General features: G+C 44.8%; 1 protein-coding gene across 1 annotated transcript in view; it reads left to right on the top strand.

Annotated features, from left to right (window-relative positions):
• Positions 1 to 18697, top strand: part of Prtg (protogenin) — a 100870-nt gene extending 82173 nt beyond the window's left edge. Inside the window, exons 15-20 of the mRNA XM_040740161.1 lie at positions 1222 to 1392; positions 6988 to 7170; positions 8529 to 8649; positions 10024 to 10186; positions 12843 to 12947; positions 13741 to 18697. Coding sequence (XP_040596095.1) covers positions 1222 to 1392; positions 6988 to 7170; positions 8529 to 8649; positions 10024 to 10186; positions 12843 to 12947; positions 13741 to 14148 — 1151 coding nt within the window. The 3' untranslated portion in view covers positions 14149 to 18697. The remainder of the gene's footprint in view (positions 1 to 1221; positions 1393 to 6987; positions 7171 to 8528; positions 8650 to 10023; positions 10187 to 12842; positions 12948 to 13740) is intronic.
• Positions 18698 to 21832: the final 3135 nt, after the last annotated feature.

Below are 21832 nucleotides of genomic sequence, written 5' to 3' on the forward strand. Positions count from 1 at the left end.
AGAGCAGTCAGCACTCTTAACCTCTGAGCCATCTCTCCAGCCCCTATTTTTTTTTCTTCTAGGAAAAATTACAAGCCATTTAGCTTTTGTTTCCATCCGTTTGCGGACTCCTTTTTAATTTTTCCCCGTTCAGCCGTGATGTTCAAACCTCAGTGTCTGCTCACAGAGAGTGGAAACAGCTTATTAACGCTCTTAGGAGTCCACCTCACACCGAGCTCTCCTGTGAGTGCCGGCCTGGTGCTGCGCCCAGAGCCGTGTCAGTAGCTGGCTGTGCACCAGCTGTGACATCTGTGTTTTGTGACCCTAGATCTGTGGTTTTGATGATAGCCCGTAAAACACAGCACGAAAGCCCATCTCTCCATACTCTGAGCTCTCGTTAAACGTGGAGTCAGCTGGTGTCCCATGATTTCACTGGCGTTCACACACAGAAATTCTTATTTGAGTCTGGTCTGTAAACACAGATTTTGGTGTCTGGGGAAACAGCAAAATGCTTTAGTCTCGGTAGCATTTGCCTCAAGCTTTCTGGATCAGATTATTGTTCTAGACATTTTAGTAGCAGCTACAGTTTGGAGTCAGTACCGATAGGGGCTTTTTCTGCTGAACAGATGAAACAAACTCTACACCCTCCCTGCTTCCCACTCTGTGCCAGGAATTGTTTCTGCGGCCTCACTCATGCACGGCAGTTCCCTGCTTCCATGAGCCAGTCTAATTAGTCCTTTAACAACGGTATTTCAAAAGTCCTGAAAATCCCATCCCTTGGACCTAGGACATTTCCATGTAGAGTCTACCTCTTCTTTTGATCCACAGTCAGACACGTTATCCATTGTGCCACTGGCCCGGTGCTAAGTCTACCCTCTTCTTTATGTTTTGGCTCGTTTTGTTTTTTAATGTTTTCAACCTGAAAGTAAAATTAAAATTGGGGAAATAGCTCCATGGGTAAGTGCTGGGTGATTACCTAGCATGCATGAAACCCTCGGTTTTACCCAGCACCACATAAACCAGAGCCTGCCTGTTCCTGGCTCTTGGGAGGTAGAAGCGGAAGGGTTATATTGAAGGCCAGCCTCTTATTACAACGACCTTCAAGAGCTGTGATGTTTGGATTTGTCCTAGGAGTTTCTGATTGTGCAGACTCGTCCATGGTTCTCCGCCTCTCAGCCAGCAGTGGAGTGCTTGTAACTCCCCTAACCCTGCTCATATAGTATCATTCTCATGTCCCCACAGCACCCACAGGCCCCCCAGTGGGCGTAAAGGTCACACTGATAGAGGATGACACTGCCCTTGTTTCCTGGAAACCCCCAGATGGCCCAGAGACAGTCGTGACACGCTACACCATCTTGTATGCTTCCAGGAAGGCCTGGATTGCGGGCGAGTGGCAGGTCCTGCACCGAGAAGGTGAGTGTGATCAAGGTCGGTGACAGTAAGATATCATCAGCGTCACAGGGAGACCGAGGAAGGGATACGGAGCTCTCATTGAATTCATATTCTTATGTGGGAAGTAACAAATTACTCAGGTTTCTGGCTTTGTTCAGAGAGCGTTGGCAAGCCGTCCATCAGTTCCCCCGGACCGATCGATTGTGTGTGTGTGAGTACAGACACACGTGCGCATGTCTCAGTGCACACATGACGATCAGAGGACGGCTTCGGGCGTGGCTCTTGCTTTCCACCGTGTTCAGGCAGGGTCTCATTTGTTTCTGCCTCTCATAGCTGACCTCTCTCCACCTCCCATCTCACCACCGGAGTGCTGGGATTACAGATGTGCCACCACATCTGGGCTTCGCCGTAGGTTCCAGGAATGAAACTTGGCTTGTCAGGGTTGCTCACCAAGCCCCTTGCCTTCTGAGCCATCTTGCTGGCCCCAGTTTTTTTTTTTAAAGTACAGAGAAAACCTGGTTAGGAATTAATAACACTGTTAAAGATTCTTAAACATGCCGGGCATTGGTGGGAGCTGGGATAAAAGAGAATTTTCCTTTTTTTTTAAAGATTTAAAATTTATTTTTAATTATGTGTGGCTGGATTTGTGCATATGAATGCAGTTCCTCACATAGGCCAGAAGAGGGCATCAGATTTCTCAGAAGAGGCATTTTGAGCCACCTTGTCCTTGCTGAGATGTGAACCTAGGGCCTTTGCAAGGGCAGCCGGTGCTCTTAGCTATGGACCATTCTCATCAGCCATGTCTTCTGAAGTTCTGATGAGCTCTTATGAGCCCCACTGGCTTCTGAGGAGACTTGGAAGTACTGAGGACTTGACAGTTTGTCAGTGTCCCTTGCAGCTTCAAAGACCCCTCAACAGTTTCAAGCAGTTGTTGCATTTTCTTATTGATTCCGTGAATCTCGACTCTGATAGGGATGAGGAATCTAGGGACAGTGGGGAGAGGTGTCTAGATAAACCTCTGGAAACCAAGTGTCTCCAACCTTGGCTGTGTTACACGTACTGATGTCCGTTAGATACAGTAAATTACATGGTCAAGTCCTGACCGTGACTCTTAGGGTGGCTGCCCAGAAGGGTGAATAGGTGGAAACCCAAGGAGGGTTCTTTAATAGCATATCTAGCTTACATTCTTTAAACATAAACGTGTCTGGGGGCGGCGGCAGGAGTGGTAAGGGAGGCCAGAGGACAACATGTAGGGTTGGTTGTCTCCACTATGTGAGTCTTGGGCATTGGACTTGGTTTGTCATGCGTGGTGGCAAGAGCCTTTGACCTCTTTGCCCTTTTGGGGGGGGGCCTACCATGTGTCTTGTGTTAGGTTTATTTTTACCGTTATCTGTCTGTGTGTGCAGTGCCTACAGAGGCCAGAGGAGGATGCTGAGTCCCCAGGAGCTGGAGTGACAGGCAGTTGTGGGCTTCCAGACATGGGTGTTGGAAACTGAACTCAGGGTCCCCCAGAAGAGCCCCATTTTAGCCCGTGAGCCATCTCCCCACCCCCTACTGCAGTTCAGTTTCAGTCTCTCATTTCCAAGATGGCTTATTGACACAATACTTGACCAAATGACAAATCTGATTCAGTGAGGTGCCATAAATATTAATAAGGACCCACTTGAGCTCGTCACTTTGAATTCCTGTTTCTTGCCTTCTTAAAAGGAAACAATAATTTCCTTTGCCTGTTTTCAACTTGACCCATTGTGGAGTTTGGGAAAGAGCTCAGAAATGAATATCTTACCTCACTTCTGGCTCCATGGAGACGCGGACAGTAATTGCAGGCTTTGCATCTCTGCGAACCTTCTTAACAACATAACTGTGTGCAGGAAAACATGATCCGCTTGCTGCTTGGTGAGGTTTTCAGGAACGTTCTTGTGAAAAGCTTTTGTCGTTTGTTAAATGGAGAGAGCTTTCTTTATAGTTAGTGCTGTGGCTCAGAAAGAACAAGTAAATAATATAAGAAAAAGCCATTGAGTCCCTGTTTTGAGAGAGAAAATATAAAGGAGTCAACCTGTAATTACTTAAAAAGCAAGGAACACAGCTCGGAATAGAGAAAAACTTAAAATGGAAAACTGTCTTTTGTATCCGAACATAACAGTTTTGGAAAGGTAAGAATGTAGGGAAAGATGGGGAAGTAAGGATTTTGTCATATCTGATCATTTTTCTTCCCTTTTTTGAAACAGGGTTTCTCTATGTAACCCCGACTGTCCTGGAACTTGCTCTGTAGATCAGGCTGACCTTGAAGTTGGAGATCTGCCCTCCTCTGCCCCCATCCTCCCACCTCTAGTGCTAGGATTGTCACACACCACCACTGCCTGGCTGACAATCTTTACTATGTGTAAATGTATGCATATATACGTTCACATTTAATACCAATGGACCAAGAATTTAATTATTTTTGAGGAACAAAATATTTGTGACTGGCAAGATGGACCATCAGGCGAAGGTGCCTGCTTGCCATTGAGGCTGACCTCCTGGGTTTGATACCTGGGACCCACGTGGTGGAAAGAGAAAACTTTCTTTCTTTCTTTCTTTCTTTCTTTCTTTCTTTCTTTCTTTCTTTCTTTCTTTCTTCCTTCCTTCCTTCCTTCCTTCCTCTCCCCCTCCCTTTCTGTAACTGAAATCATTTTTGATGGGCAGAAAGAATGTGTTTACATGTGCTGTTGACTCACAAACCTTAAATTAATTGGGCTGGGGGTGTGGCTCAGCTGGCAGGATGTTTGCTTAGTGTGCAAGAAAGCCTGGGTTTAATCCCCAGCCCTGGAAAAACTGATCATGGTAGTGTATCTCAGCACTTGGGTTGTGGAGCAGGAGGATCAGGAGCTCAGGGCCATCCTTACCTACATAGTGAGTTTGAGGCTAGCCTGGGCTACAAAGACTTTGTCTCATAAAACAAAAATAATTTTTTTCACCTGAGACAGGATTCCTGGCTGTCTGGAATTTTCTCTATAGACCAGGCTGTCCTCGAACTCACAGAAATCCACCTGCATCTGCCTCTCAAGTGCTGGGATGAAAGGCATTTGCCTGGGACCACCGCCCGGCCAAAGCTTTTTTTTTTTTTTTAATTAAATGAAAAATTTGCTTTTGGTAGTGGTAAGTTTTTGCCAAGCATTTTGAAAACTTAAATGTATTTCATGATAAAACGGGAGCATTATTTTCATCTCCACTTATGAAGAAATTGGAATGGCCCTCCAGCTAATTTTAACTTGTCACGGTACATCTTTGTTTTGTAATGCTTCTGCCTGCATCCAAGGTACACAGTACAGACTCTTCCTGCTTCTAAATAGGATTTCTTGTGTTTATTTAGCAGCTGGGTTATTCAAGTAACTTTCTCTTCAGGCCAAGTTGAAACCAGAGAACATGAAAACAAGTCCCGTTGGGCTCCTGGTGCTTCCACTGGTGGCTGGGCCACCTCACAGTGTGTGACCTGCAGAGTGGCCTCGGTATCAGGGCTTCTGCTGTAGGATAGCCCACACTTCCCTTGCTTATGAAGCACACCCTAGTAAGTGCTCCAGAAAAGCCAGCCCTGGCTTTGCAGCTGACTACAGTAAGCCCTTGTAAGCTTTCTGAAGTTGTTGTAGGTCCCTGCGCATCTGGGGAAAAGGAGAACGCTCCCTCCCCACACCAGGAAAGCCAGGTGTCCCTGTGTACTTACTAGACAGCGTCATGGCAGTGTTATGGCTGACTTTCTTAAAGGGAAATACTTTAAATGCAAAAATAAATGCTAAGGTTCAAACAGGAATCCTCAGTGGCCATCGCAGAGAAAAACACAGATAGATGCTAAACATCTGTGGATTCCAATGATGGTTACCTTCGGAGAGAAGTAGATCTCAGGCAGATGTTCTTTTTAAAAGAAGCTTGGGCATCCTTTCAAAGCGTTTTTATTCATTTTGTGTGTGTGTTGACTGCTGCAGGCTGCTGTCTGAGCTCCATGTGCACGCCAGCATGCACACAGCCACATACACAGAGCACACACGCAGCAGAAATGTAATAAAATGTTTGCAGAAGAGTTAACCTGTGAGAGGTCTTCCTTCAGTCTCTGTGGTTCCCATAGAAACCTGTTTTTGTTTTAAAAACAAGATAATCTGTTGCTGAAAGGTTCACTCAACATTTGGAAAATATTTATGTTCTTTCTCAGTGAAATATGTATTTCTATTATTTAATATTTTTACTTTTAATCTTATTTTCATGTGTGTGGGTGTTTGCCTGCATGCATATCTATGTACCACTTCCATGCCTGGTGCCTGTCTGTGGAAGCCAAAGAGGGCACTGGATTCCCGTGGGTGCTGGGGATTTAACTTAGGTCTTTTGCATGATCAGTACACACTCTCAGCTGCTGAGCCGTTTCTCCAGCCCCTATTCTTGTGTAAGAAGGAAGAACAGGCACATCTAAAACAGCTGTTGCCCTAGGTAGCTTACACAGTTATAATTAAGAAAGAAAGATTGGCCTGACGGTGGTGGCGCACACCTTTAATCCCAGCACTTGGGAGGCAGAGGCAGGAGGATCTCTGTGAGTTCGAGGCCAGCCTGCTCTACAGAGCGAGTTCCAGGACAACCTCCAAAACAATACAGAGAAACCCTGTCTTGGAAAAACCAAGAAAAAACAAACAAACAAATCCTCCACCTAAAATACCATTCTAGAGGTCTTTGTGGACTGGCCATATATGCATAGTACAGTGTTAAGTGAAAACATTAAGATGGCAAAGTACTTGAGGTGAATATGTGCTTCGGCTGTGGATGTAGCTCCAAGCACAAGGACCTGGGTTCAATCCTAGCCCCATACCAAACCAAAAAATTATTTCTGAAAAAACAAATGAACAAACAAATCTATGTTCATTCATTTGTACACATATAAATAATTTAAATGTCAGCAATGGAATAATCAATGTATCTTTATTTAAATCTGTTTCCCAGATGACCCATGATGAAAAGTCAATTCTATAATCAGAGAAAAGAGGATTTTTTTAAAGATTTACTTCTATTTTTATTTATGTTTGTGTGCATGCCACATGTATGTGGGTGGCTGTGGAGTCCAGAAGAGGATGAACCCTTGGAACTGGAGTTACTGGTGGTTGTAAGCTGTATGACATGGGTGATGGGAATTGTACTTGGAACTGGAGTTACTGGTGGTTGTAAGCTGTATGACATGGGTGATGGGAATTGTACTTGGAACTGGAGTTACTGGTGGTTGTAAGCTGTATGACATGGGTGATGGGAATTGTACTTAGGTCTTCTGCAAGATCAGCAAACACTCTTTTGTTGTTTTTGTTTGTCAGTTTTCCAAAATAGAGTTTCTCTGTGTAGCTTTGGAGTCTGTCCTGGAACTTGATTTGTAGATCACGCTGGTCTTGAACTCACAAAGATCTGTCTGCCTCTGCCTCCCGAGTGCTGGGATCAAAGGTGTGCTCCACCACCACCCAAACAGCAAACACTCTTAATGGCTGAGCCATTATCTCTCCAGACCCTAGGGGGAAAAAGTTTTTTTTTAATTTATACCATGAAAAAGAACTTCTTAAGTGCTGGTCCATGTTTGTATGGCTGTAAATATTTACTTAATTTGTATGTTTCTAGGGGCAATCACCATGGCTCTACTGGAAAACCTGGTGGCAGGGAATGTGTACATTGTCAAGATATCTGCGTCCAACGAGGTGGGCGAAGGGCCCTTCTCAAATTCCGTGGAGCTGGTTGTCCTCCCCAAGGACACCTCAGAATCGAACCAGAGGCCGAAGCGATTGGATTCTTCTGATGGCAAAGGTCTGGATGCTGCACAGTCACTGGGTTTTCATCCCTAGTACTTGACTTCAGCTCCCACAGTTGCCATACCCCTAACCCTACACTTGATTTGCTGAATTGTTGCTGGTGGGGTTCTGGGGTTTCTGGGCTGCATGACTGTCTTGTATGATCCTAGAAAGCAGAGGGGGAAATACCTCAGAATGAACTTTCAGCTCCCAGACCACAGTCCTCCCAGACTACAGTGCTCCCAGAATACAGTGATCCCAGATAACTGTGCTCCCAGACCACTGATCTCCAGACCACAGTGCTCCCAGTTGCTTCCCCAGACCACTGTGTTTCCAGTTTCTTCCCCAGCTGTGCAGCCACTGGGCTGCATGAGTCGCACACTGATGGGTGTCAGCATCCTGGAAGGTTCTGAGAAAACAAGCAGCAGAGGTGGTTGTGGTACCAAGGCTGGGAGGAGCCTGGATTTCATTAAGAAAAACAGCTCTACCAACCAGAAGGTTGTTTTTACTCAGAAAAACAGTTGGGAATAGGGGAAATGTGGCTAAGCAGCCACCCCCACTCAGGACTCTCAATGTCTCCTGGTCTAAAGGGAGCCAGTGCCTCCTGGTCACCTCACTCTGGTTTCTATGGAGACCTAGAAAAGCTGCCTGCAGAACACAAAGGGGCCAGATGGTGGCGGCCACTTTTAGTCTCAGAACTCTGGAGGCAGAGGCAGGTGGATCTCTGTAAGTTCAAGGCCAGCCTGGTCTACAAAATGAGTTATAGGACACCCAGGGCTACACAGAGAATCCCTGTCTTGAATAAAAAGTTTAAAAAAAAAAAGAACCGGAAAGAGGTAGCTGTTTTGCAGTTTTGGTAGAACCAAGACAGGGTTTGGTTCCCAGCTTCAGGGAGCCCTGAGATTGCCTTCTGGTCTGTGGGAACTGAACACGTGTACATGCACACAGACACCCACATAAATTAAAAATAAAAGGAATTGCCGGGCAGTGGTGGCACACGCCTTTAGTCCCAGCACTCAGGAGGCAGAGGCAGGCTTTGAGGCCTGCATGGTCTACAGAGAGAGTTCCTGGACAGCCAGGGCTGTTACACAGAGAAACTCTGTCTCAATAAAAACCAAATAAATGAAATTCTAGATTGGTGCTCATTGTTTGATATAATAGTATGCTGTCTAAATGTGATCTCAATCTTCAATACTAGAAGATAAATTGACTTCTGTAATCACTGGCAAAAATCAATTCTTGACTCTTCTGCTTAGATGGAACATCTAGACTTCCCCTGTGAGATAAAGGCACATTACAGAAAAGCAGCCGTGTGAACGCTGGTATGCGGAATGCGGTTGTTTCTTCTGATTGAGTAAACGTGTTCCTCTCTAGTTTCTTCAGGCTATTACCATCTGGACCAGAAGTCAATGACGGGTATCGCAGTAGGCGTTGGCATAGCCTTGACCTGCATCCTCATCTGTGTCCTCATCTTGATATACCGAAGCAAAGCCAGGTACGTTTCCCGTGCCCAAGATGCTGATGTAGGGCCTGGAGTGACGGGCTCACAGGTAAAATGCCAAGTGTGAGAACCAAAGGTCCCAGGACCCACCGAGATGCTAGGAGGGTGTGGGGCATGCCTGTCATCCCAGTTTTCAAGAGGCAAAGGCAGGACAACCCCTGCAGCTCCACAGCCAGTCTGGCAGAAATGGCGAGCTCCGGTTTCAGTGAGAGATTCAGCCTCCAACGTAAAGTGGGAAGTGATTGACACCTGGGTCAACCTCAGCTCTCCTCCTGCAGGCTCATATATGTACGTATGTATGCATGCAAGGGAGAGATGCTGTAATGGTTACAAATACTTAAATGACAGCAGCTGCAGGAAACACATTGAAATCAAGAGCCTTGTGGAATCAACTGGGTTATTTTCCTCCTTAAAAGGAGTGTTATGTTATGGGGTCTTTACAGCTCAGAGTGTGCTGGATTTATGCTGAGATTTTCCTGCCATTTGTGGAGGGGAAAAAAACTGCTGTGCCAATAAAAATCCCTAGATGAGGATTTGGTGTCTGCATTTCTGTATCATTTCAAGAAAATGAGAAGTCTATTTGAGCGAAGTCTATTTTCATGGCACACTTATCCAGCACACACCCCTTCCCCCATAGGATTCCTTATGTCTCAGTATTGGTAGCAGGCTTGCGTTAGTCAGCAAGAGAGGTAAAGAGCGAGTGGCCGGAATCTCGGGCTAGTGACGTGAATAGAGATGTGTTAGCCGTCAGCTATCAGGCAGATCTCAGACACTATAGCAGTGAGTAGAGCTCAGGAATATTTGTATTCCAAAGATAATTGAGACGTAAGCATTGAAGAAGCCCATTGCTCCCAAACCTGTGTGCTGAGGAGCTAGCCCTGTTAGGAGCATGCTCAGTTAGCATGAAGCCCTGGGTTCATTCCCCAGCACTACATAAAGCCAGTTGTGGTGACTCACACCTGTCATGGTGGCACTCAGGAGATAGTTCATGGTGGCTCAGTGGATGAATGGCTCAGAATGGTTCAGCGTGGCTGTGTGGATACAGGTGTTGCTCACAAGCCTGACTTCCAGAGTTTAGTCCCCAAAACCCACATGGTAGGGTCGTACTGAGTCTTGCAAGTTGTTCCATCACCTTCACATGTACGTCTTCATGTGTACACACACACACACACACACACACACACACACACACACACACTCAGTAAATAAAATAAATGTAAAAAATTTTAAAGCAAAAAAGTAAATTCAAAGTCATTCTCTTCACTGTCTCGGATGGATGGTGCATTTTATGGGGTTAAGTGCCAAATTTGGAGCACCTGCCCATATGAGATGAGATGAGAAGGTTTTCTTTTCTTACCAATATTTCAGGAAATCATCTGCCTCCAAGACAGCACAGAATGGAACCCAGCCGTTATCCCGAGCTGGTGCCTCTGTCGCTGCGGGAAGTGAAATGGGGAAGAACCTGGAGAGAGCTACAGAGAATGAAGAGTCCTTGGTACCCATGATGCCGAGCAGCTTCATAGATGCGAAGGTTGGCTATGTAATGCTTCTCTCCTTGAGTGCAATTAGCTTAGCAGGAAAGTGTGTTGAATGTGTTGTGTATGTATTCCTGTTGATTATACTTATATACGCCACCCACAGTTTGAGGGGAGAAGTTGAGGACACTTGAGAAAGAACAGAGGATGGAAGGTACAGGAAGAGGTGGGGACAGAGACATTAGACGGGGTTACGGGAGCTGGGATGCACCATCGTTAGTGGTTATTTCCTATAATGTGGGCTCCCCTGCACTTCTGGCGTCAGCACTTCTATTAAATTATTTTATGTTGAGTTTGGTGGTTGCCAGGATCGATTCTCAGAGCACACCAGTTACGAAGAACGTTTTAAGATTTACTTTTATATAAATATTTTATATGTATGAGTGTGTTGCCTGCATGTATGTCTCTGCAATATATGTGTGTGTGCCCAGTGCCCATCTGGAGTTACAGATGGTTATGAGCTGGAACACAGCCTGTGCTCTTAACCGTTGAGCCATCTCTGTCTCCTCCAAAGAACTTTTGTTTTAAATAAGAAAGATGCGGGCTGGAGAGATGACTCAGAAGTTACAAGAAGTTTCAAAGATCTTCCTTTCTTCCTCTCTTCCTTTCTCTCTTTCCTTTAAAAATTTTCAAGACAGGGTTTCTCTGTGTGGCTGTCCTGAAACTCACTCTGTAGACCAGGCTGGCCTCAGACTTGCAGACATCCGCCTGCCTCTGCCTCCCGAGTGCTGAGGGATTAAAAGTGCTTGCCACCACCCCTCTGTCCAGCCTCACCACATTCTTACACTCCATAACCAATGTGACATATGTCAGTCACCAGTGCTGCAGACATACCCACGTACCCAGAGCTTGGAGTGCATGTCCACTGCCTTGGCAAAGACTGTTTTCTAGATTGTTTAAAAGATTCTTAGAGAAGATGGTGATGTAGGGCGCCACCTGTGTCCTACAGAGCCAACCCCGTGTGGAAGAGGCTTCTCCCCTCTGGTCAGTCATCCTTCACAGACCCTTTCCTGAAGTTTACAGCGACAAAAACATTCTCAAGTTTTGGGGGGTTGTATATTAACTCTTTGCGTTTCTTTATGTTGTGTTTAACAGACATTTGATTTTTGCTGTTGCATTCGTGTTGTTTGCAGTCTGTTTTAGCTTTTACTTTATAATAAAAATCTAGCCCTATTCAACTTATTTCAAGTGTGTGTGTGTGTGTGTGTGTGTGTGTGTGTGTGTGTGTGTGTGTGTGTGTGTGTGTTCTCAAGGAGTGTAACCCATACTGGCTCAACTCACTATGTCACCAAAGCTACCCTTGAACTAATTCCTCAGCCTCCACCTGTTGAGTTCTGGGCTCACAGGCTCGTACCTCCACAGCCCGTTTATATGGTTCTGGGGATGAAACCCAGGGCTTCCTGCATACCAGGCAAGCACTGTACAAGCGACCCTTGTCCTCAGCCCCAGACTCCAAAATCGCTAATACTAGAGTATATTGCAGTTCTGTTATTATCAGTCTGGCTCCAGATGCAGGAAAAGCAGACAGGGGAGAAAAGGGCAGAATGTGAAATGAAAGAGGCAGAGAGCAGCTGGAGGCCCAGGTGGCCCCGTGGTTGGCCCGCAGATGGCAACGCCTTAGGCCCCCAGATGATGGCAACGCCTTACTTTTGGGTTCATGTGAGTCCAGGACATTGTTTCTCTCAACTGCTTTTAAACTATTTCAGTCATGCAAGAAAAGGTTGGATGGAGAATATAATGCACACATAGTAATATCCATAATTCCATACTTCTTCTTGCTATAACAAAAAAATTGTCAGCATTACCCTTTTTGCCAAATAGTTCAGTGTGTTCATAGCTTTTACTAAGGGTAGGAAGTAATTTTAAATAAGACATGTAAGAGAGAGGGTTAGGAGGTAGGAACAGAGTAAGCTGGCTAGGTGTTGTAGTGCCTTCCTGTCATCCCTTAGTACACAGGAAGAGGAAGACCGTGAGTCCCAGGCTAGCTCAGGCTACATAGTGAGATCCAGCCTCAAAGGTAGATTAAAAACGGGAGAGGTGGCTCAGGGGTTAGGAGCACTGACTTCCAGAGGTCCTGAGTTCAATTCTCAGCAACCACATGGTGGCTCACAACCACCTGTAATGAGATCTGGTGCCCTCTTCTGGCCTGCAGGCAGACATGTAGGCAGAACACTGTATATATAATAAATAAATCTTTGAAAGTAAATAAATAATCCTGGCGTTAATGTTTGTTTTTTCTTGCCGTATACATGGGTGTTTTGTCTTCACATATGTCTAAGCAGCACATATATGCCTGGGGTGTGTGTGTGTGTGTGTGTGTGTGTGTGTGTGTGTGTGTGTGTGTGTGTGTAAGCCAGAAGAAGGCATAGGATCCCCTGAAACTGGAGTTAGGGATGGTTGTGAGCTACCATGTGGGCGCTGGGAATTAAACCTGGGTCGTTTGGAAGGACCAGTTCTCTTAGCCACTGAGCTGTCTCTCCAGCCCTAATAGGATTCTGATGACACACAGATAACTGAATATGTTTTCTCCTGTGTACAAGAGGCGGTGCCATACGTGACCTTTGTCTTCTAGACATTTAGGATCTTTGTGTACTTCTTGGCGATGACTCGAATCTCTCAATTCTGAGGTATTTTCATTTTGTATTTCCTCAGGGAGGGACTGACCTGATCATCAATAGCTATGGTCCTATCATTAAAAACAACACTAAGAAAAAGTGGCTTTTCTTCCAAGACACTAAGAAGATGAAAGCTGAACAGGTAATCTACCCACGGGAGACTCCTTTACTGTCCACAGCATAAGAAACGGTAATTGAAAAGAATAGGAAAATGTAACGAGTCATCTTTGACAGACCGGGTTCTATTCTGACAGTGGAGGGCAGTGATGAGTGACAACCAGAAAGACGGTTGGGCTAGCAATCAGAGATGTGGTCTTCACTGGGCGGTGGTGGCGCATGCCTTTAATCCCAGCACTTGGGAGGCAGAGGCAGGTGGTTCTCTGTGAGTTCGAGGCCAGGCTGGACCAACAACCTCCAAAACAATACAGAGAAACCCTGTCTCGAAAAACCAAAAGAGAGAGAGAGAGAGAGAGAGAGAGAGAGAGAGAGAGAGAGAGAGAGAGATGTGGTCTTCAGTGGGGCATGAGGACAATAAGGAAAGAGAGTGACATGAGCGTGTATCAAAACAACCAATTTTAATTTTTAAAGATTTTTATTTTTTATTGTGTGTCTGTGCCTGTCTGAGTGGCTCTGTGTACACGAGTGCTGCCCTTGGAGGCCAGAAGAGGGCGTGGGACCGCTCGGAGCTGGAGTTGCACATGGTTGTGAGCCCCCCGGTGTGGGCGCTGGGCACCGAAGGGTCCTCCACCAGAGCGGCATGTGGCCGTAAGCGCTTAGCCATCTCTCCAGCCTCACCACGGAAGGTTTTAGCATTTCAGTTGGTATGGTCGTTCAGAAATGCCCCCAGCTGCCTGTCCGCGGGGCCACTGACCCAAACAGTCGGTTCACGTGAGCTGTCTGCCGTCTCATTGCTACCTCATCTGCTTTTGCCTTAGACACAACGACGGTTTACCACCCAGGCTGCTGTCTGCTTTTACCAGCCGGGCACCACCGTGTTGATCAGCGATGAAGACTCCCCCGGCTCCCCAGGCCAGACCACCAGCTTCCCAAGACCCTTTGGGGCTGCCCTCGACACTGAGCATTCAGCGAACAGCGAAGGCAGCCACGAGACAGGGGATTCTGGAAGGTTCTCCCACGAATCCAATGATGAGATACACCTGTCCTCGGTCATCAGCAGCACGCCCCGTACCTCGAGTCCCCTGGCTGGTGGCGATTCTGATGGAACTGCCGCACTGGAGAAGCGAGGAGAGCCCGCGGAGCCGGCCGAGCAGCCCACCTCCTCCTCAGCCGCTCAGCCGCCGCCTGCAGGGCCAAGCTTTGCCGCCGACGGCTTTCCCATCTGACAGCCGTGCTCAGGGATTTACAACCAGCGTCTGTTCGAAGGACAATGAACAGGGAGCCTACGCCTTTTGTGAAAATCTTGATGTCTTACTGGGTTTTTTTTTTATCTTTTTAAATTTTTTAATTATTTTTAAGCGCACGAATTTTGAATGTTTCAATTGTCAACAATGTGAAAAAGGGCAGTCAGGATGCTTGACTGGGTTCTAAGAGAAATCACTGGAGCGGAGGGAAGACTGCCCGAGCCCTCTGCTGAATAGCTACCTCAGTTTGCTGTTGGCAGACTCTGAAGAAGCGAGCGTGCTGCCTACTTCCGGGCTGGTTTCTCTCGGCGGCACAGCCAGCGGGACTTCCTAGTGACGCCGCGTGTCCCTTGTGTGTGTGATGTGTTTAACTGAGGAGTCCCGTGGGTAGATGAGGACGAATGTTGATCTGAAGCTCTGATTTTTTTTCCTTTTTTTTTTTTTAAGAACTGTGACATTTTCATGATTTGGATAATGTTAAGATCTCTGACTGTGAGGAGAAAATATGGGACTATATTTATTTGAATGGACGAAACCAGTATGTCTCTTTGGAGAAGAGAACCATTCCATAGCATGTAGAGGAGCGTATCCTTGCAAGGCTGTGGGATTGGAGCACCAGGGCAGGAGTCCTTTGCTCTAGCCTGCACCAGCCTGCCTTCTGCCTGCAAAAGCCACCTTGGCCCCATAGTCAGTCAAGGGCCGCGCTTTCAGAACATCTCCAGAGTTTCCCAGCTAGCTGCAAAACACAATGTAGGAAAGTGGTGTTGTTTTTTTTTTATTTTTTAATGGTTCAGATTTTCTCTTTTAAAATCCCAGTTGGGCTTCAAATGGGTCGAAGACGTGTCATGAAGTATTAAGAATGAAGATAAACAAAGCAGTAGAAAACAAGATGAACTTGAGGTTTTCGTAATAGCAGTGCCTTCCAATATAATGAGAATTTTTGCCTTATACCTTTTTAATATTCATGAAGATGTTTAGGAAAAGGGTACCACAAATTCGCCTTAACAAAGCTTGCATCTCACTGATAGCTCTGTTGCTATCCGGCACCTTGTTGGCGTTGTTCTCTTCCTGAAGCGCAGGCTTGCCTTGGGGATGTTGTGCCCCACCGCCCCGGTGGCTGAGCTTCCTGCCCTACTAACTCCAGGAGTGAGTTCATCTTCTGCCTGGCTTGAAATCAGCAAGTTCTTTACTCAGCCCCTTATAGTTCTCAGTCATGAGGCAACAACCTCGGTGCTGAGCCACATTCGAGGGACAGAAAAATGAGACGCATGAAACAGAGGCACGTCCTTAGCCTTTTAAAATCATTGGGTTTTGCCCTCCCCCGGTTTTCTGGAAATGGTATTTTAAAAGAGGGGCCCCCTGTGGGGGTTTCCCTTGAACCCCTCCCTCCACAGAGGAAACAGGTCCTGCCAAATGGTGTTCTAAAGTCACGGGAACTCTGCTGGATAATCATCCCGGTGCCCTCTATTCTCGATGACCCTACCACACAGTTTTTCCATTGTGATTCTAGAATGCCAGGCTTAGAACCTGACGCCCAGGCTGTGCCAGCCACCACTTCTGAGCACAGTTCTGTCCCTCCCGCTGTGGACTTTGTAGCAGAATGCTGGCGGGGAGGTTAGAAAAAAGAATAAGGAAAAGCAGAGTTTTAGGTGAACAACGGGAGGCAAGTAAGAGTGGCTTCCCCTGCCTTGGTGCTCCTGTTTATACTACCTCTTTTTAAAGTTATTCTAGTGTTATTGTTCTTTCCTGTACTCAGGGAGTTGTGTTTTGTTTCGTTTTGTTGTTTTGTTTCTTTTGAGCTCATGATGCATGGGCAGGTGCATTGACAGGGTATGGTGTCGTTTGGTTCGTTGTAGACGCCTGTGGGCCGACTTCTGTCAGAATCTACAACGAAGAGGTACAACGGGATCAGTTGTTTTCAGTCTTCAAAAGCAAACAGAATGTAAAGGTGAAACTTCAGGCTTAGGGCCACACACATCGGAACCGAGTCCCCGGCCTGGGTCATCTGAGGGTCTGAGGGGACACTGTCGCAGAAGAAAGTGCTCTGTTTATTAATGAATAGGCCCTTAGTTACAATAGACCGTTAGCTTATAACTATTTGCTAGCTCATTTTTTTAACCTCTTCATTCTATTCTTATGTAGACTTTTCTGTCATAATTCTGTTACCAGAGAATTTTCAGTAGAAAATGAAATTTCTATTATAATTACCCTAAATTTAAGTCACTAGAAACTGCTATAAATAGACTCAGTTACAAGAGATTTCTAACCCCAAACTGTAGGATTTATATTGATAGTTACAGTTAATTAGAGTAGTGACATCTTACTGTCACCAGAGTGTTTAAGCTGTAATTTCCTTGCCAGCAGATGGTTATAAAGTATTTCAACTGTAGGGTTGTTTTTCCCCCCCTTCAATAAGTAAAGAAATCTTTAACTCTATAGTATTAATGTATTTTCAAATTTTTGAAATTACTTGTTGGAAAGGAAAAAATCACTAAAAAATATGTATTTTGAACTCATGGAATAAGGTATTTAATGTTCAACAGAGGCTTTTGGCTTGGTGAAATCCAGCTTCTCTGAAGCCTGAAGTGCAAAACTCTAACTAACCTGTGAATTACCACTTCTCCCTCGGGGCGACATTGCTTCACCACATTCCAACCCCAAATAAGCTGATAGGAAACTTGACTTGTTTCTTTTTCCAAAGGGAGATTTGCTAGAATTGCTGATAACCTGCCTGTCATTTTTAATGTCAAATGTTACAAAATACTGCTCATCAGTATTTTCATACCAAAGACCATTAAAATATATAATTTAGTCTGTAAGTAAAGATGAGCAGATTTAAAATAAATTTATTTAGAAGCAGATAGGGAATCTAGCTTTAGTGGCAAAAAGAAAATACCAAAAGGCTAAGTTTACATAGTTAAAGGCAATACAGTTATATTGGTTATTTATCAGTGTTTTTTATTCGAGTACTTTATATCAGCAAATTAAAAAGAAATTAAAAACCAAAGATATTTAAGGTTACCTCAGAATATAGGGAAATTTAGCTGTACATTGAACTGTTGTTTGTTGTTTTATGTTAATGAAATGTCTCTCCAGAACCTCTCCTCTGTGCCCAGAGCGCGTCCTGAGGGTTTTCAGTGAAATCTGCTGGTTCAGCCACAGGGATGTTTTTGCCTAATGGTTCGATACTTCCGGAAGGCCCATGAGTGTGGCAGGTCAGCAGATACAACATTGGGCTCCTCTGTTACTGGGTACTGTGGGAACCGTAAATCCACCTGTATACTTGCATTCCTACGTAAAGTCACTCTCTGGCTATTCAGACAGCTTGAGGAAGTCAAATTCAACGAGCCACTGTTTGGATGGGCAGAGCTTTGAGTCAAAAGGTGGTTCTTAAATTGTAAAGTTTTCATTGCATCAGAGGAGCTGGGCTCTAATCTCAAATGGAAACCTGAGTGAAGAATGGCTTTTTTTTAAGTACAGAATCTAGAGATTTCTAAAAGATAGATTTACCCATTAAATGGTTTCTTGAAAGGTAACTAGGGAATTAGATGCTGCTGACATGTTACAGGCTTTCTTGCTGTTACCTCAAACACAAGCAACGCCAACAACTCGGCAGTGACTCGGGTGTGTAACATGTCTCGCTTTCTAGAGGGCTTCTGCAAAAAAATTAAAATAAATAAATAAATAAAAAGGCTCATGGCTGACGACTCAGGCACTGTTAAAGTCCTTAGAAAGACACCATTGAAAACAGTTTTCATGTCATCCAAAGCTGGCATGGTATCCCCCTCAACCAGTCAAAGGAAGGATAGGCGGGTCGCTGAGTCCCCGCCTGCCTGCTCTACATAGCAAAGCGAGGGGTGGGGAGTGGGGGTGTCACTACTCATGGGTCACTGACAGTTATAATTCACGATTTTAGGAGGTGTCACTACACATGGGTCAGGGACAGTTATAATTCACGATTTGCTTCTGGTCGTTGGCATATCATCAGGTGACCATTTTTGAATACCAAATGTGGGGGAAAAGTTTGAACTGTATTGTAAAGAGCTGTTACTTTCCTGAGGCAGACTTTCTGCCTGAAATTTTACTACGTGTGTCTCTGATAAAATTGCTTTGGTAGACGTCAAAAATCACCTGTGCGCTCTGTGAGCACAGGGCAGTGGGTTCTGGAGACTACCCTGCTCAGCCATTCATCTAATTGTGAATCTTATCGGTGTCTAGAAGGCAGCTGTAGGTTCTGTGCTGAGTTGTTTATGCTCAGGATATAAGTTCACAGGCTAATGCAATGTGTGTGTTGCAGGCTTTCCTAGCAGGTGGATACTATATTGATTTTCTTGGAATTTCCTCTAACAAACGATCACTTAATTTAGTGTCTGTAAACAGCAACACAGCTATTTTAGAACTCTGTAGGTCAGAACTCTTTCTTTTTCTTTTTTTTTTTAAAGATGTATTTATTATGTATACAATGACGTATTCCTGTGTGCCAGAAAAGGGCACCAGATTTTAATACGGATGGTTGTGAGCCACCATGTGGTTGTTGGGAATTCAACTCAGGACCTCTGGAAGAGCAGCCAGTGCTCTTAACCTCTGAGCCAGCCCCCTGGAAATCTTTCTTTTTGAGGCAATTTTGTTTTTGCTTTTGTTTTTGGTTTTTTGTTTGTTTGTTTTTGCTTTGAAATTCTGCTATCCTGAAATTTGCTGTGTAAACCAGGCCAGCTTTGAACTTGTGGCAACCCTCCTGCCTCATACTCCCGAGGTTAGTGCGTGCCACCACCCCAGCTATAAGATAAATGAAGGTGCTGATGGAGCTGCATTCCTCCTGAGGTCTGAGAGAAGAAACCATTCCCTGGCCTTCTTCAGCTTTTAAAGGCTGTGAGCTCAATTTTTCTTCAGAACCAGCAACATAGGCCCTTTCCTCTTTTTCTGACCCCACGAAAGAAAGGTTCTTCAATTCTAAGTATTCATTTGGTTAGATTATTCTGACCTTCATCATTCAGGATGACGTGCTTAGGTGAAACATGCCTGCCAAGTTTCTTTTGTCTCATATTGTAAGATTCTCACGGGTTCTGAGGATTTCTCTGTAGACTTCTGTGGATGGTCATTATTTTTCCTACTACAGATCCATCAATTCTGTGGAATTCTTCTCAGTGCCATGGTACTACTAGGTTTTCAAGAAGTAGCAAATCTGATGTTCTCTTGCTCCTGGGAGACCTGTAGTTTGTTGAAAGTTCATTAAAAATCTTCTGTCTCTAAAACCCTTCAAAGATATTTCAGCTTTAAGCATTTTTGGGAATGAGCTTCATCACTTCCTAACTCCAGTCTTTTCACTTTCCGGGGAGTGGGAGTGGGCTCGAGACAGGGTTTCTCTTTGTAGCCCTGACCATCCTAGAACTCACTCTGTAGATCAGGCTGGCCTGATCCATCTGCCTCTGTCTCCCAAGTGCTGAGATTAACACCGCCTGGCTCCTGTTTTCGCAGGGAAAATTTCTTAAATGTTTGTCTCCAACAGTGTTGGACTTCATTAGAAAGTCCTGAAAACCATTTTATTCCCTTCAGTGATTGATGCTGGAGAAGGCCTGAGGAAAGGACTCAATGCATAAGGGATCCTGGATAGACCAACAAGACAGGGCAGATTCATCCTTTGCTTTCTTTCCAAAGCGCACTGGCATTTATAACTTGCAGCCTGGTTTCTGCCTTCACTTAAACAGCAATGGGTGTTCAACCTTCTGATTGGGCAACTCTGAGGCTTCCCATTGCCCTTGCCTCTCCTCACTCCATCAGCTTCTCTTAGGATACTCTAATCTTCTTCACCTGCTTCATCTTTTTTTTAAGATTATTTATTTATTTTTATTTCATTTGCATTGGTGTTTTGCCTGAATGTGTGTCTGTCTGAGGCTCTAAGATCTTGGAGTTATGGACTGTTGTTAGCTGCCATGTGGGTGCTGGGAATTGAACCTGGGTCCTCTAGAATAGCGACTGGTACTCTTAACCTCTGAGTCATCTCTCCAGCCCACCTACTTCATCTTTTAGATGTCCTTCTCCTGGATGTTTTAGATCCCAGAGCTCCAGTTTGTTCTGATTTCTGGATCATCTTAATAGTAGTTTTCTTTCCGTTTTGAGGGATGACTTCTAATTCTACCCTAATGCTCACCATTTCTTCAGCAGAAGAGAGAAAGCAGTTTCGGGTCAAAGGTTGAGATACTGAAAGCGGAAAGGCTAGCTTTCCTTGAACTCAGCCTCTGAGTGCTGAGATTAAAAGTGTTACCCCCACCCCATCTTTCATTTTTAACAAAGGAGCTTTCCTTACATCAGCCAGCTTCACCCCTTCAGTGATCTGCAGAGTGTTCAGACTTCACGTTTCTGTCTCAGCCATGTTTTATGATAGAGAAATACACCTTTAGAAAGAGTGTTAGTTACTTTTGTTATTGGACACTTTAAAAAAAGAAAGAAAGAAAAGAAAGAAACTACTCTTCATTGCCTGATGTCATGGAGTTTCTTACTTGCCACATTCTATGTTATCTGTTCCATTCCCAAACTTAAAATCCTTCCTGGCGGTAAGCCTGAACACAGACATTGCCTTAGCCACCTGGTAGAGTGTAAGACAAGTATTAAGAAATTCTGTTTGTCTGTTACTGTCGTTGAACAAAAGTTTATGTCTGTATGTGTAAGAATTTTGTTTTCTGTTTCAAAGATGTGAATTTAATGAAGTGTGGGAGCCAGTTAAGTTATTTTATGCAGCGGGTGTTCTGGGTCCTGTCACTCTGCTTCCTTGTAAGGGCAGCATTTGCTGGCTTCCTGGTGGACTGTGGAGCTGAGCTACATTTGATTTCTATTTCACTCAGGGGATCAGCTCTGCAGATTCCACCGCATGAAGAAAGTAAATGTTGCCTTGATTCTTGAATGTACTTTTTAAAATGTCTTCTTAAAACATGTTTTTTGTTGTTGTTTAATAATGTGGGTTTATTTTCTTTTCCTAGCATGATAGCAAATATTTCTTAGTATACCTACCCCACCCTGGGTAGTTTATATTCTACCCTACAGGTCATGCCAAAAAATGAATAAAAGTTTAAATGCCAAAATGTTTATGAAAACTGCTGTCTACATACTGATTGATTGCACAGTTTAAATAAAACTTTTCCTTGTTAAAAAAAAAACAAAGGCACATGGTTTTCTTCTTTGGAGACTAGAGAATAGGCATCTGTGGTTTATAGAATACGTGGATGGAATGACTTATTAGGTGTGTACTCCTGCTGAAGGCCTCCCTCTAAGAATTGTAGCTGCACAGTGTTTAATGAGTAGCAGCAAGAGCATACACCTTTCCCACTCCTGCTGGTTGATGCACAGTCAAGAAGCAAGTATCAGGTGACCCAGAGGCTGTGGGCATGTTCAGGCACGCAAAGCACTGACTCCAAATGAAGAGGATGCTAGTATGAGAGTTTGGAATGGCAAAAGGAGGCTGGAAACCTTCCCACTGGACATCTAGAGAGGGAGCTGGAGAGAGGGCTCAATGGTTAAAGGTGTATAAGCCAGATGACCTGAGTTTAGCGCTGGAATCCTGTGAAGGAGAAGAGAGAAGTGACTACAAATTGTTCTCTGACCTCCACGTGTGCCGGGCACTGTACTTACATCCTGAACACACAATAATAACAATAGTTTTTGTTTGTTTTTC

Source organism: Mesocricetus auratus, unplaced genomic scaffold (assembly GCF_017639785.1).
Source record: "Mesocricetus auratus isolate SY011 unplaced genomic scaffold, BCM_Maur_2.0 Super-Scaffold_100691, whole genome shotgun sequence".
Classification (NCBI taxonomy): domain Eukaryota; kingdom Metazoa; phylum Chordata; class Mammalia; order Rodentia; family Cricetidae; genus Mesocricetus; species Mesocricetus auratus.